This window comes from Bactrocera dorsalis, chromosome 2 (genome assembly GCF_023373825.1).
Source record: "Bactrocera dorsalis isolate Fly_Bdor chromosome 2, ASM2337382v1, whole genome shotgun sequence".
In the NCBI taxonomy this organism is placed as follows: domain Eukaryota; kingdom Metazoa; phylum Arthropoda; class Insecta; order Diptera; family Tephritidae; genus Bactrocera; species Bactrocera dorsalis.
Genome location: NC_064304.1, coordinates 74,457,724 through 74,472,042, shown reverse-complemented (window position 1 = coordinate 74,472,042; position 14,319 = coordinate 74,457,724). Strand labels below are relative to the sequence as shown.

The 14,319-nt window shown below is 37.0% G+C and overlaps 2 protein-coding genes across 4 annotated transcripts in view; both read right to left on the bottom strand.

Annotated features, from left to right (window-relative positions):
* The window catches only part of LOC125776636 (uncharacterized), a 502,262-nt gene that overhangs the window by 69,158 nt on the left and 418,785 nt on the right, over nt 1–14,319 (bottom strand). The gene's annotated exons all lie outside the window — the stretch shown is intronic.
* Nucleotides 11,377–14,319, bottom strand: part of LOC105224297 (xaa-Pro aminopeptidase ApepP) — an 89,965-nt gene continuing 87,022 nt past the window's right edge. For 2 of the 3 annotated variants that reach the window (XM_049449825.1, XM_049449826.1), the window contains 4 exons: nt 12,066–12,195; nt 11,833–12,010; nt 11,592–11,767; nt 11,377–11,537 (listed from right to left, as the gene is read on the bottom strand). In XM_049449825.1, the coding sequence (XP_049305782.1) occupies nt 11,421–11,537; nt 11,592–11,767; nt 11,833–12,010; nt 12,066–12,195 (601 nt within the window). In that variant the 3' untranslated portion in view covers nt 11,377–11,420. Of the gene's footprint in view, nt 11,538–11,591; nt 11,768–11,832; nt 12,011–12,065; nt 12,196–14,319 lie in introns of those variants that run through there. The other variant, XR_007421865.1, reaches the window with a different exon arrangement.

Below are 14,319 nucleotides of genomic sequence, written 5' to 3'. Positions count from 1 at the left end.
GCCACGGCTTATATAGCCACGCACTTCTCGCTGATGCCGACGTGTCCTTCTAGAATATCGCGTCTGGAAATTACCAGAACATACGGCTATACGGCGCCAGACGCAAGCAGACAGTCGCGGCGCCAGACTCAGCAATTGTTTAACTAGACAAGCAGACAGTGCGGCGCCAGATGTCTACAACAAGACAAATGCTATTCCATATACCTACAACTATTGTTCATAATCAGGGATGCATATAGCAATACAAATAAAACTTAATACTACTTTTTGTAACACTGCCCTCCACTAAAGCCTAATCGTCCCGATTAGGCACAAATCCTCTTGAACCAAATGGGGCGAGCCTCTCCAAATGTACTACTTTCATTTTACATCGTGCTTTTCCATTTCTTTGTATGCGGTATACCACGTCATTAAGTCGTTTCATCACCATATAGGGTCCTTCCCAGGCTGTCTGCAGTTTCGGGGACAAGCCTTTCTTTCGAAGTGGATTGTACAACAGGACCAGATCACCTTCTTCAAAACCTTTTGAATTTGCCGCTTGATCGAACCGGTCCTTCATCTTATTGCTCATCAGATGCGTATGCTGTCTTACCATTAGATGCAATTCATTCATTTCTTCCTTTAAGGCAGAACAATAATCTCCATCATTTCTTACAGCTGTAGGATTCGTTCCAAACTTAAGATCAGCAGGGAGTCGCAGATCAGATCCGAAAATAATCTTTGCCGGCGTGTAACCAGTTGTCTCGTGCTTCGCTGAACGATACGCCAGCAGGAACATCTGGATGCGCTTGTCCCAATTCCGTTGGTCTTTATCAACGATTTTCCGCAGATGTTCTTCGAGCGTTCGGTTGAATCTCTCTACCATCCCATCTGATTGTGGGTGTAACGCTGTTGTCCGTGTCTTGTGGATGCCCAATAATGTACAGACTTCTTGGAAAATGGAAGATTCGAAATTTCTGCCTTGATCTGAGTGTAATTCGACGGGCACTCCGAACCTTGTTATCCAATTTTCTACAAACGCTTCGGCTACGGTCTTCGCTTCCTGGTTTGGTAAGGCATATACTTCTGGCCATTTACTGAAATAGTCCATGACAACCAGTAGATATTTGTTTCCGGCCGTACTGGTTGGGAACGGACCTGCAATATCCATTGCGACTCGTTCAAATGGTGATCCCACGTTGTACTGTTGTAGCCTACCGCGACTTTTGGCTTTAGGACCTTTAGCTGCCATGCACTCTACGCAATTACTTATCCATTCTGCTATGGAATCTCGACAACCGATCCAGTAGAACCGTTGTTTAATCTTCTCTATAGTTTTTGTAATTCCAAGGTGCCCTCCACTAGGTCCATTGTGATATTCTTTCAATACTTTCGGGATCATGGACTTCGGTACTATGATCAGCAGACGAGAATGTTTGCCATCTTCGCTTTCCCAGGTACGATGAAGGTATCCATTAACGAGGTTTATGCTGTTCCATTGGGCCCAATATGCTTTTGCAGTTGGACTCTCGCTACTTATTTGTTCCTTTGAAGGTCGTACCCCATTTTCTTTGCCCATTACCAGCTTTGCAAGATCAGGGTCCTCCAGCTGATTGATTCTGATGCGGTGAGGAGTCCAATCATCTTCAGGTTCTATATTCAGTAATCGCACGTCCATTATACCTTCTTTTCCTTCTGATTTGGAGCAATGTTTACATTCCAGTGGACAAGGGCGACGTGATAATGCATCGGCATTTTTGTGGTGAATCCCCTTTCGATGTTCCGTTTCGAAGTCGTAATTCTGTAATCTTTCGATCCATCGTGCAATTTGGCCTTCCGGATTCTTAAACTGTAATAACCATTTTAATGCTGCATGATCAGTCCTCAGCAAGAATCGTTGTCCATACAAATACTTGTGGAAATGTTTTACACATTCCACCACAGCTAGTAGTTCTTTTCGCGTCACACAGTAGTTTTTCTCTGGTTTCCCGAGCACTCTGCTGTAATACCCAATTACTCTTTCTTGTCCGTCGATGAGCTGAGACAGGACACCTCCAATTCCATAAGCGCTCGCATCTGTATCCAGGATGAATTTCTTTCCAGGTATTGGATAAGCCAACATCGGCGCCGTACAAAGTAGTTCCTTAAGCTGCTCAAACGCTTTTTCTTGTTCCAACTGCCATTCAAACGGGCGATTCTTCTTTGTTAAATCATGTAAACTACTAGCCACGTTCGCAAATCCAGGTACGAAACGGCGATAATACGTGCATAAGCCGAGGAAGCTGCGGAGTTCATGTATGTTGGTGGGTCGAGGCCAATCTTTCACTGCTTTTATTTTTCCTTCCTCGGTGTGAATCCCGTCAGTTGACACTTTATGTCCGAGATATGTGACCTGCTTCTTCCATAATGAACACTTTTTGGGATTCAAGCGTAATCCGGCTGATGCTATTCGCTGAAAGACTTCCTCTAGATTTTTCAGATGATCATCAAAACTTTTTCCCATGATGATAATGTCATCAAGATACACCAAACATGTCTTCCAGTTGAGTCCTTTTAACACATGTTCCATCAGTCGCTCGAACGTTGCAGGCGCATTACATAACCCAAATGGCATCACAGAGAATTCCCATAACCCGTCGCCCATACTGAAAGCGGTCTTTTCACGGTCACGTTCATCAATCTCGACTTGCCAATATCCACTTTGTAGATCTAATGTAGAAAACCATTTCGCTCCAGACAAGGTGTCTAAGGTATCGTCGATTCTCGGTAGAGGATAACTGTCTTTCTTTGTGACATCATTCAACTTCCTATAATCTACGCAGAAACGGGTGCTACCATCTTTCTTTTTAACTAAGACGATAGGTGAGCTCCATGGACTTATTGAAGGTTCGATTACACCGTTTTTGTGCATGTCTTCAATAATTTTGTTAGCATCCTCACGTTTTGCTAGTGGAACCCTACGCGGAGCTTGTCGGATTAGTTTAGCGTCTCCAGTATTTATGCGATGCTTGACAATGCCGGTTCTTCCTGTGTTTCCTCCGTTTGCAAATATGGATGCGTATTTTTCTAATAGTTTTTCTGCTTTTAATTTTTCATTTCCATGCAGTTCGTTCAGCAAATTATTTAGGAGTGTAGGACTTATCTGCTGTGGCTCAATAGTAGGTTTCTGTTGTGACCGTTCGCATCGTGCTATTGCACTTATATTCTGGCACTGTCCAATTACGGCTCCTTTCTTCAGACTTATAGGCGTGTTGAATTCATTCACTACTCTGACCGGAATGATGGCGTCTTCACTAGTTTTCACAAGCGTTCTTCCTACCAATATGGGTGTATCTATTTTTGTTGGTTCCACAATCCACAACTCTTCAGTCCCACCTCCTCCATTCACTTTGGCCCATACAATCGCCTCAGATTTTGGTGGAATACTCTGATTATCATCAACAATCACCCTCTTACTTTCAACGTTGGTCACATATCCGGTGTTTATAGGCATCTCCATGTTCTGGCAAAACAGCATTTGCTTGTTTAAATCCAAAGTAACCCCGTGATCAATCATGAAATCTACTCCCATTATAATTTCATCCGTGATTTCTGCTACGATGAAGGTGTGATTAACTTCCAGGGTACCAATCATCACTTTGCAAAACACTTTTCCCGCGACAGCTGCTTCCTCCCCGGTGGCCGTTCGAAGCTTGCAACCGACTAATGGTTCAACCGTTCCTCTTACCACATCCGGTCGGATAATTGAATGTGTGGCACCAGTATCCAAAGTAAGCGTTGACAGTCGTCCATTTACGATGCCGTTGATAGTAAGATTGTTGTCATGGCGACCTATTTGTGATATCGAGATGGCGGGGCAAATAGTTGTGGGAACCAGCTCACGCCCCTTTGAACTGTTCCGTTTTAGTTTAACGACTTGTGAGATGTGGATGCTCCGTCCTCGTTATCTGTTGGTTGTTTCCGTTTTGATGGGTTTACTTTTATATTGCAATTTCGGGCAAAGTGACCCGCTTTTCCACAGTTGAAACATCTTCCTGTTGTATTTACTCGCGGTGCAGCAATTGTCTTCAGAGTCTTCAATATTTCTTCCATCAGCGCCGGTTGTTCCATTTCAACCCTTTGTACCTTGTGTGCTGGTTTACTTAGTAGGGAAGCTGTTTGTTTTCTGACCACTATTTTGCAGTTCGATCTGGTATATTTGTTTCCGGTGCTCACTACCATATCGTCTTTCTATCGCACTCATCAATGCCTCATAGTTGTCCCGTTCACAGTCTGGAATAGTCTGAAGGATTTCTGCCGCAGGCCCTTTCAATGATACAAACAAGGACGCCACTTTGTCCGCTGCATTCCAGTTATTGGCCATTGCTGTCTTTTCAAACTGAAGTTTGAAAATTTGAAATGGAATACTTCCATCGAATGTGGGTGCCTTCAATCTTGGATTATTTGTTGATGGTGCAGGGCCATGCAGTTGCAGTTCTCGCATACGATTACTCAGTTGAAGAAATTCTGATCTTAAATTTTCTTCGTCATTTTTTATTGTGCTTAATTCGTCTTCAAATTTTGAAAATTTCTCTTGCACTTGTGTATTATTTTCTGTAATCTGTTGTACCAAACGCTTTTCTAACTGCGTATTATTTTCAGTCATTTGTTGTGTAAGGCAAGACTTTAACTGCGATGTATTTTCAGCTATTTGCTGTGCCAGACGATTTTCTGTTTGCACTGCATTTTCTGCCATTTGCTGTGCCAGACGATTTTCTGTTTGCACTGCATTTTCTGCCATTTGCTTAATAGCCACTAACAACGTGTTCATGTCTACACTTGATGATGTTCGTTGTTCTTCTACTTTCTCTTCTACCTTTGTAGAAGTTTCTGGCCCAACAAATTCGAACTCGTCCACATTAATTCCATCCGCTTCCATTGCTTCACGTAATCGTGCCTGCAGATCCGCCTTTTGCCCGCTTATCGGCAAATTACGCTCCTCCAGTTCCTTTTTTAATTGCTGAATTCTCAATTCTCCGAATTTAACCATCTTGAATTTGGATTATTTGACAATCCCACTTCTGACACCAATTGTTACGAATTTACTCTTGCTAGTTTACTTTGTTAGGTTCGTATCTCTGGATTGACAAATAAAATCAACACTGTTTAATTTAATTCAACAACTCTTTATTTCACAACTCGTCTACACTATAGCAGTTTACTCTTAGCACTGATTGATTACGTTGGCGCTGCCACGGCTTATATAGCCACGCACTTCTCGCTGATGCCGACGTGTCCTTCTAGAATATCGCGTCTGGAAATTACCAGAACATACGGCTATACGGCGCCAGACGCAAGCAGACAGTCGCGGCGCCAGACTCAGCAATTGTTTAACTAGACAAGCAGACAGTGCGGCGCCAGATGTCTACAACAAGACAAATGCTATTCCATATACCTACAACTATTGTTCATAATCAGGGATGCATATAGCAATACAAATAAAACTTAATACTACTTTTTGTAACAATATGAATTTCTGAACGCGCACATGCGTATACATGCAATCATATGAGCAGATAATGAGATTAATATGATAGACGATGTATTTATACACACATATATTGTTGTGATAAATTCAATTTCTATTACTAAGAAATAATACAAAAATATTTATTAGTATAATATATTATGTAAAAATCAAATAAAATTATTAAATATTCAAGTCCAAATTGACTGTAAATAGTACTATGCATTCATATAAAATTATACTCATATCATAATTATATTTACATGTCAATATTGAATTGCCGACGGCAAAACGCAAAAGCATACATTCATACATATGTATGTATTTGCATATGTATCACACACAAGCGATCCTCTGGTTGAAAGCTAACATGAAGCATGAAAATATCACAATGCTGTTGTTGGGAGTATCATAAGGAGCATGCATACATACGTATATTAGGCTTAGAAAAAATCTAACTACTTGTATATAGTATACAAAAGCATACAGGAACTTTTCCGCCAACCAAAAGTCACCTGCATATAAATACACATGTATGTATATTGCCCTGCATTGGCTCTCTTATTTACATTTACATGTTATTCTCATAGACTCTAAAAACCCCTCAATCGCTGTTAAATGTGGTGAAACTCGCTCATAACTTGTCTGTGGTGAGACTCTTCCATCTCTGCCGAGTTAGCCAAAAATATTTTTACGTTATTCGCGCCGTGAACCTTCTCTATATTAAACGTTCTCTGCTAAAACCAGACGGTGATTTTAGCACCAAAGAACATTATTAGCAATGCCACTAATTTTCAAATTTAAACGAGAGTGCCAGGTGCTGTTACGACATATAAATCAATTGACAGTGTTATGAATCAAGATAAGACAATGAATTATCCATTAACCTTTGAATTTATTGGAACTGGCTGGTATGCCACCGCATTACTTGGATCTGAAAGTTGGCTCTTCGATTACATTATTGCGAAAAATTAATCAACCAAACCTGTGTAATGGCACCAGATTAGCAGTGATTACCAAATTTGATTGGAGCTACGATCTTAACTGCAAAATCAAAAGAAGTTTGTTTGATAGAGCGTATCCCTATGATTCCAACTGCTATGCCATTTCAATCCAAACGATTACAAAATCCTGTACTTTTATCATCTGCGATGACCATCAACAAAGCCCAGGGGCAAACTCTTAACGTTTATGGGGTGAATTTGGAGAGATTATGTTTATCACATGACCAACTTTAAGTTGCCTATTCCTGAATCGGATTATCTCTTCTTTACTTTTAAGTTTTAATGTTGTTGCACGCATCGGAGTTGCCCTTTTTTCTTATATATTGGGATCCCTCTGCGTTAATTGATCCTCTGTTCCATCAGTAACCCCTCTTTCGTGTCATACAAACTTTTTATACACTTTAGTAGCCTTTAGATTTTCGGCTTTTACCGTTTCTTTATTACTTTAAAACGTGTTGTATGTTTCGTTCAATCGCGTAACCGTATTTTTAGTTTTCCGAGCGTTATACTACTTTAGTTCGCTGGTCCCTGCTCGGAGGCTAATTAAACAATTTTATTAAAACAAAAACAGCAGACCTAAATTTGTCGCTGCAACGAGAATGGAAGGAATCTACTTGACCAGTTTCAAACTCCACATGTCCCAACTTCAGCCGTATCATATCGCATTTCTTTATATCATATAACATTATAAACAGGATGACGGGACGAGTTGAAATCTGGGTGACTGGAAAATGGTTAAATATACGTATAATCCAAACCGCTAAATCTAAATTAACCAAACTTGCTGACAAGTTCTTGTAGTATGTCTAAATCAGATAATAACCATACCTAACCCCAATATAATGGTACGATAATTAATAATAGGGCTTATTCGAGCTTAGCAATACTGCGCATTATTGCGCAAACATCATATTGGATGTAAAAATGTGGCAACTCGTGCAAAAGTCAGATGTTCGAGCGAGTAAAGATTTGACACTTAATGTGCGCCAAATGTCATCATTATGCATCAAAAATTTGTGTACTGCGCGCCAATAATAAAAGAAGAAGAGAGGTAAGTAAAAGGGGTACGAGTATTTATGGAATTTAATAATATATATTAATTATTATATTCACTTGAATATGGAAAAATATCTTATCGTGATTTATATTGTCAGTGAAAAGTTAAATTCGCCGGTTACACAACTACTAGTAAGGTCCCGACTTGACTTGGAGTCCGAGTTTGCTGGCGGGAAAAGGAAAAAGTCCGTCCTATGGGGTAAGGGGCTCGAAAAATGCGTTTTATAAATCCGAAAGTGCCGCAATCAAAAGAATTTATGCAAAGGAAATTTTTAAATTTGTTTGCGACGAATAAGAGGATTAAAAAACGACGCGAAAGGTCGAGGTGCCACGACGTGGGAATATTTTTAAGATTTTGAGAACGTTTTTGGAAATAGGCACTCCATTGAGCCTCCCATAAGGAACCTCCAGAGCTTACTGCAATATTTAGTTGAAAGTAGAGTGAGTGAGGAGGAAAGCTGCGTGGAAGAAAACGAAGCAGAAGGTGTCAGCCGAAAAAACGACCAAAAACTATTGGATGTGAAACATTGGATTTTTTAAAGAAGAAGCGCGGAAAGAGCAGATTCGGCACGAAGAAACTATGAAGATCGAAAAGGAAAAATTGCTGGTTGACAAGGAAAGGATTAAAGCAATGTTGGATTTGCGGCAAGTTTTGGAGGGATTGTGCCAAAAATTAAAAGTGTTCATTTTATAATAGACTTTATGTTTATATTAACACGTTCGCGGACGCAAAAAATTTTAGGGAGCTGCAAAAATATACAGGCAATTATTTTTGAAACTAGTTGTAATATCCGAAATCTAATTAGACATATATTATAAGAGTAGTCAGGACATCGTATTTTAACCGTTATATACAATGAATGCTATAGCATCCACGACGATATAGTTAATACTTTTCAACCAGAATGACGTGAATAATTTGTAAATACACTGAGAAAAGATAAAATAATATGAAAGTATCTAATGAACCAATTGGTCATTATTTTGAAATGTGTATTAATTACAAAAACTTAAGATTGTATAAAATTAAATGAATAAAAATTGGCTTTAAAATTTGAATGCTATAGCATTCACGTCGTTTTGCATCAGTATGAAAATGAATGCTATAGCATTCACGTCCGCGAACGTGTTAATATAATATATATTATTTAATATAAGTATGAGTTCATATTTTCAATAAAATAAATATTATATACAATAATAAATTAACTAATGTTTTATAAAAGAAGAAACAGAAAATGGTTTAGTATTCTAGGGTAGGAGATTTTAATTAAATTAACTGATATAACAATATTTCAATCAATTAATCATTTATTTGATATGTACATATATACATTATTGAAATAAAACTCCTATGAAATAACTAGCATTTTCAAGTTATTTCGTCTGATAATTCCTTCATTAGTGTCATTTATATTTTCAGGTAGTTCAATCATATCGTGGTCATTTGAATTTTCTAAATTTTCAGGCAAACTCGTAGGATTGTCTTCAGAATGAACCGGATTGCTTTGCAGTATAAAATTATGTAAAATTGCGCAAGATAATATCACAGTTGATATGTATGTCTTCTATATTTCGCACATCAATGTGATTCAATATTTTGAACTTAGCCCTGATAATTCCAAATGCTACTCGATAAATATTCGGGTTGAACTCATATAATAGTTGAATTGTTTTTCCTCTCTGGAAAGATGTAAGTTATCTCTAAAAGGAGCAATTAAGTACCTATCTTGAAACAAGATAGAATCGGCTAGAATAATTGCATCTTTCGCAAGTTTTATTTGTCCAGATGTGATCCCTTAGTAAAGTGGACTATTTTTCCACACATTGGCATCATGACAGCTACCTGGGTAGCCGATGACACATCCAAAAAACAGAACTTACTGTCGCATATGGCCTAAATAATTGATTATATAACACTTATCTTAAAACAGATCTATTAGCCAAGTACATACCTGCATAATAACTGAAAAATTTCCTTTACGGTCATAATAACTACTTGCATCTGTTTAGAGAGTGTTAATTTTGAAATGCGTTCCATCTAAACATCCGAGAACAAAAGGAAATGAATTTACCCGTTTTGTTTGAAAGTTTTCCAATATTTTTTCTGCTGTGAAACTGACGGCCAACATATTTCGTTTTTAAGTTTGCAGATTGTCTTGATTGTTTTGAGGAAAAGCAGTTCCTTGCCCAACATTAAATCTATCGGCAAGCTCACGATCTGTGACTCTACTAGTGCTTAGATTCCAAAGAGTCATATGCAAGGAATGTTCCAAGGAATATTCCCCGTGTGGTGTTGACCAAAAGGTTCTAACGCATTTTTCAAGTCCTAAGACAAATTAATTTATCAGGTACTTCCACAAAGTAAGCAACAATACTTACTGCAAATGTTTCACGAATCATGCGAAAATGCGTGAAATACGTATCATCATGGTACAATGGAATTGTTTTCCATACCTTTGTCATCTTCGTCACTGTTCTCTTTTTTGAAATTTCAGCGAGGAACCACTTTCTCTTTCTTAAAAAATTTTGTTTTCTCTTTTTTCCAGGGTCGGCTTTAGTATCGCGCCGGTTAATTTTGACTCACTGTACCTAAACTAGAGAACCAAATTGAAAATTTTAAACACGCATGTATGCTTAAATTATCGAACTTTATTTTAAAACGTTCGTTAAAAAGTTCGATCCTTCCTCTTTCCAATACGGGGCGTAAGGCGTCCCATGAACGACATATAATAAATGTAGGCTTTGATAAAGTTTATATCACAAATAGTATCTCATTTGAGTGAATTAGGTTGAATTGTTTCGCAATTTTTTATACACTGAACAAGATATATTAAGCTTGCCACTATGCTTTTAACACGCAAAGGGTAACATCGAATCCTGTAAAGTATATTACACCCGTTCTTTTCACAATAAGAAGCTGCTCATTTGTTGAATTGGCCGATATCGGACCTCTATAGCATTAGCTTTTATATGACACAAACGATCAGAATCAAGTGCTTATATGAAATTTAGCTTAGGTAATAGGGCAATAACGGAATATCCAAAGAAATTGTTCAGATTGGATCAATATAGGATATTCATAGATGCCATACAAACTAACCGATCAAAGTTATTGTCAAGAATGTTCAAGAAAATTCTTGTATTTGTGAAGAGTATTATACGCAGTTTGTACTGTTGATTTTATGCTTGCTGACACATCTTCATGAAACTGCTAAAAACTACGCATTTAAAAATTTTTCATTTTCAAAAATAAAAATATGTGAAATATAAACATTTCTTATTAATGTTCTCACTGAGTTAGATAGCGAAAATGGTCGATTTCAATTTCAGTTTTGGCAAGGATGCCAAGCGTGCTTTTTCGAACTGGTTGCATCATGCACACTGCGCAGTTTGCATTACCGTTCATAGCGTCGCATTTTTTTTCTTATTTTAATATAAAACTTTACTGTATTTGAAAGTATTTTCCCGCTATCGATATTTTTAAATTGCGAGAGTATAAAATGTTCGGTTGCCATCAAAATGAGCCCTTGCTTACTTGTTAACATTAAAAAAAAACAATCTTATTCTAGAATCAAATAATATATCATGCTAAACCAGCTATGCCCAGGCTGTGAGCTCGCAACCGATTCTAGTTTCTCTGCTTCCTCATATACAACACACATCGCTAAAATAGGCGCGACAGTACGTTTAACGATGATTGGGAAACTTTTTAATTATGTATCTGGCAATAAAAGATTGCTATTTTCTATATGGACTTTCGCTTAGTCCGGAAAGCTATTGTGGGAGAATCACATTAAATGACAGAAAAACCAATAACTACATTACAACTAGTTTTACGCAAATATTTTTTATTAAGTTATTTAGAATTAAAATTAAATTCTGCAAGTTTCTTTCTCCAACCATTCCAATGTGAAATCATCATTTTTCTCTCGTAAAATAGGCGATAACGTTTCCCACACTTTGCTGTGATAGGTATTCAATATATTTACCTATAAAACAAAATTACATAATAAAAAAAATAGTGACGAAATTTAGTACATTACCTCAACATTGGTCAACAAATCTTTTTTGATCATCTTTGTTTGTTTTGGACACATTGTTATAGTTTTGAATGTCAAACCACCTCTTCCTGCGAAATTATAACTAGTGGAAGCTGGAACAATCTGAACGATATCTTCAATTCGTATGCCAAACTCTCCGTCTTGATAATAGCCTGGCTCTGGCATAACGATAAATTTAAAATCGTTAAAACTGGTACATTTTAAGACATATTTTTAATTGTACCATTTGAAATAAACATGTTTTCTTGCAATCCAGGATCATCAGGCATGGGTCGAATTCCTACTCCCATAGGACCTTCATGTACATTAAGAAATGATCCAATACCATGTCCTGTTCCGTGCCCGTAGTCGAGTCCAATATCCCAAAGTGATTTTCTTGCGATTGTATCGAGCATTTGACCCTATGTTAATTAATAAATATACTAAAATTGGTTAGAATCATTGAAATATATTTACTTTAACCCGTGAGGGAAAAATTGTGGAGCCAAATGCTAATTGTCCTTTTAAAACCCGGGTATAAGCTTCTTTTTGGACATCTGTGGGCTCTCCAAAATGAAATGTACGTGTGACATCTGTTGTTCCATCCCTAAGTATAAAATAAATATTAATTAATATCTGTGGACATTTGACAAAACAACTTCTCTCGAAATAAGACAATTTTCCAGGATTTTTATCATATGTATGAATTTTCAAGGCGCGTTTTTCTGTCTTATCGCCATTGTCCTAGGACCGTTAGTTCAAAAATTATGGAGTCATCAAAACAACTTCTTTCGTAATTTTTAAAATTTTCGGGGTGACAAAAGAGCTTGTCTCGAATAAGTTGGAATTTCAAACGTAAAATCATAACGTACATTTATCAAAAAAGCTTGTCTCTATATATCGTCTGAGTAAAATCAGAAATTGGCGTTTGACAAAAAAACTTCTTTCGATTGAAGTTCTTTTGTCAAATGCATATCTAAAAAAAAAAAAATGCTTTTCAAGTCAAGATAAGATAAAAAAAAGGATTTTTTTTTGCATAAATCAAATTTGACAAAACAGCTTGTATGAGGTAAATTGATTTTCAGTAAGAAAAAGCATTTGACAATAAGTCTTATTTATTTGATTTATATTTATCTAGAAAAGTAAAATATTTAATTTAAATCAATTGATTGGAAAACGCGTCTTTATTGATCTGCATCCAGTTTAAATTGACTTCGTCCTATAATAGTAAGAGGTATTTCTACTGCAAAGCTTTAAACATGTTTTTTCGCTCTCCTGTAAAATTTGCTTTTTTGAAAGAGGTTGTTTTGTCAAATGTCCACAGATATGGTTTGAGGAGTAAAAGATTTTTAGATATTTGTAGTTTTTTTTTTTTTTGCGGCGACATGAGTAATATAATTTTATTAATTAAGACATATTATATTATTGTACAACTTTTGAAGTATATTAGAAAAAATTTTCAATTAAAAATATTAATAATAAGTGACGGTGAATCTCCAGAAGCGCCTTGAAAAAAGTGGTGAACATTACAACTCGTTATCGGATCATATGAAACAAAAAAATTGATATGCGTTTTAAAGGTGATGTATTTCTCGAGGTAATTACACATTTTTGGTCTAAGCGAAAATGTAGCACGCTTACACTTAGTTCATTCACATTTATATGCCAGTTGCTAGCCATTAACTTAAGTGCTCCGCTAATATTTTTGAAGCTATAATGTGGCATTGTGGCAAAAGTTGAAGTCAATAAATTATTAGCTGCTGGAAGATCTACTGTATATATTATGTATAGAGTTGGTCTTTAAACACTGCCCTGTGGTACACCAGCCCTTATCTATCGTTCATCAGATATGAAATCTACCACTTTTACCATAAATTGTCTATTTTTCCAATTTTTATGACTCCAATGTCTTATACAATTCTAAAGCTATAATATTTATAATCTTATATAAAGGCCTTTATGCTACACCTTATGAAATGCCTGAGGCACGTCTAGCATTGCTGAACAGTACTTCCTGTGTTCAAATGCTTTTCTTATTTCGTTAGTAATTTTATTTACTTGCTTTATTGTGCCATATTTCGCACGAAACCCGAATTGGTGCGTTGGTATCTGCGACTTTTTCCATGAATTTGGATAGTGTCCGAGATTAAGAATTGCATTGAAGAGCAAAGAGAGCACCTTTACGGCAATATTAGGTAACTCAATTAGCAGTTTTGGGGTAATATTATCATGTCCTGGTGATTTTTTTGGGTTAAGTTGTTTTATTATTCTAGTAACTTCAGAAGTAGAAGTCTTAATAGACACATGTGACTCGCTTGCGGTATTGGGCAAGGTTGGCAACTCAAAATTGTTCTTTGGGCAATTGGGTTGAAATACCTTTTCTAGGTGATTTGCAAAGCAATTTGCCTTATCCTCATCACTACGTGCCCAACTACCATTCAATTGTCTTAGAGGCATGTTGGAATCTACTGGTGGCTTGAAAGACTTTTGTGCTTTCCAAAGAGAGTTTTGCTTGCGAGAATTTGGACACAGTTTAGTTTCTTTATATAATTTTCAGTGTTGTGTTCCTCTTCGCGTTTAAGCGACTTTTTAACTTTCGCACAGCAGATTTCAGTTGAAGCAGAGTTGAAGGGGATCGATTTAACTGCCATTTCATTATTGGTGATCTTTCTAAAACCAACTGGTTTGTTGCTTCTTTTTGGTGTTGCCAATACAGCTGCATTAGTTATTA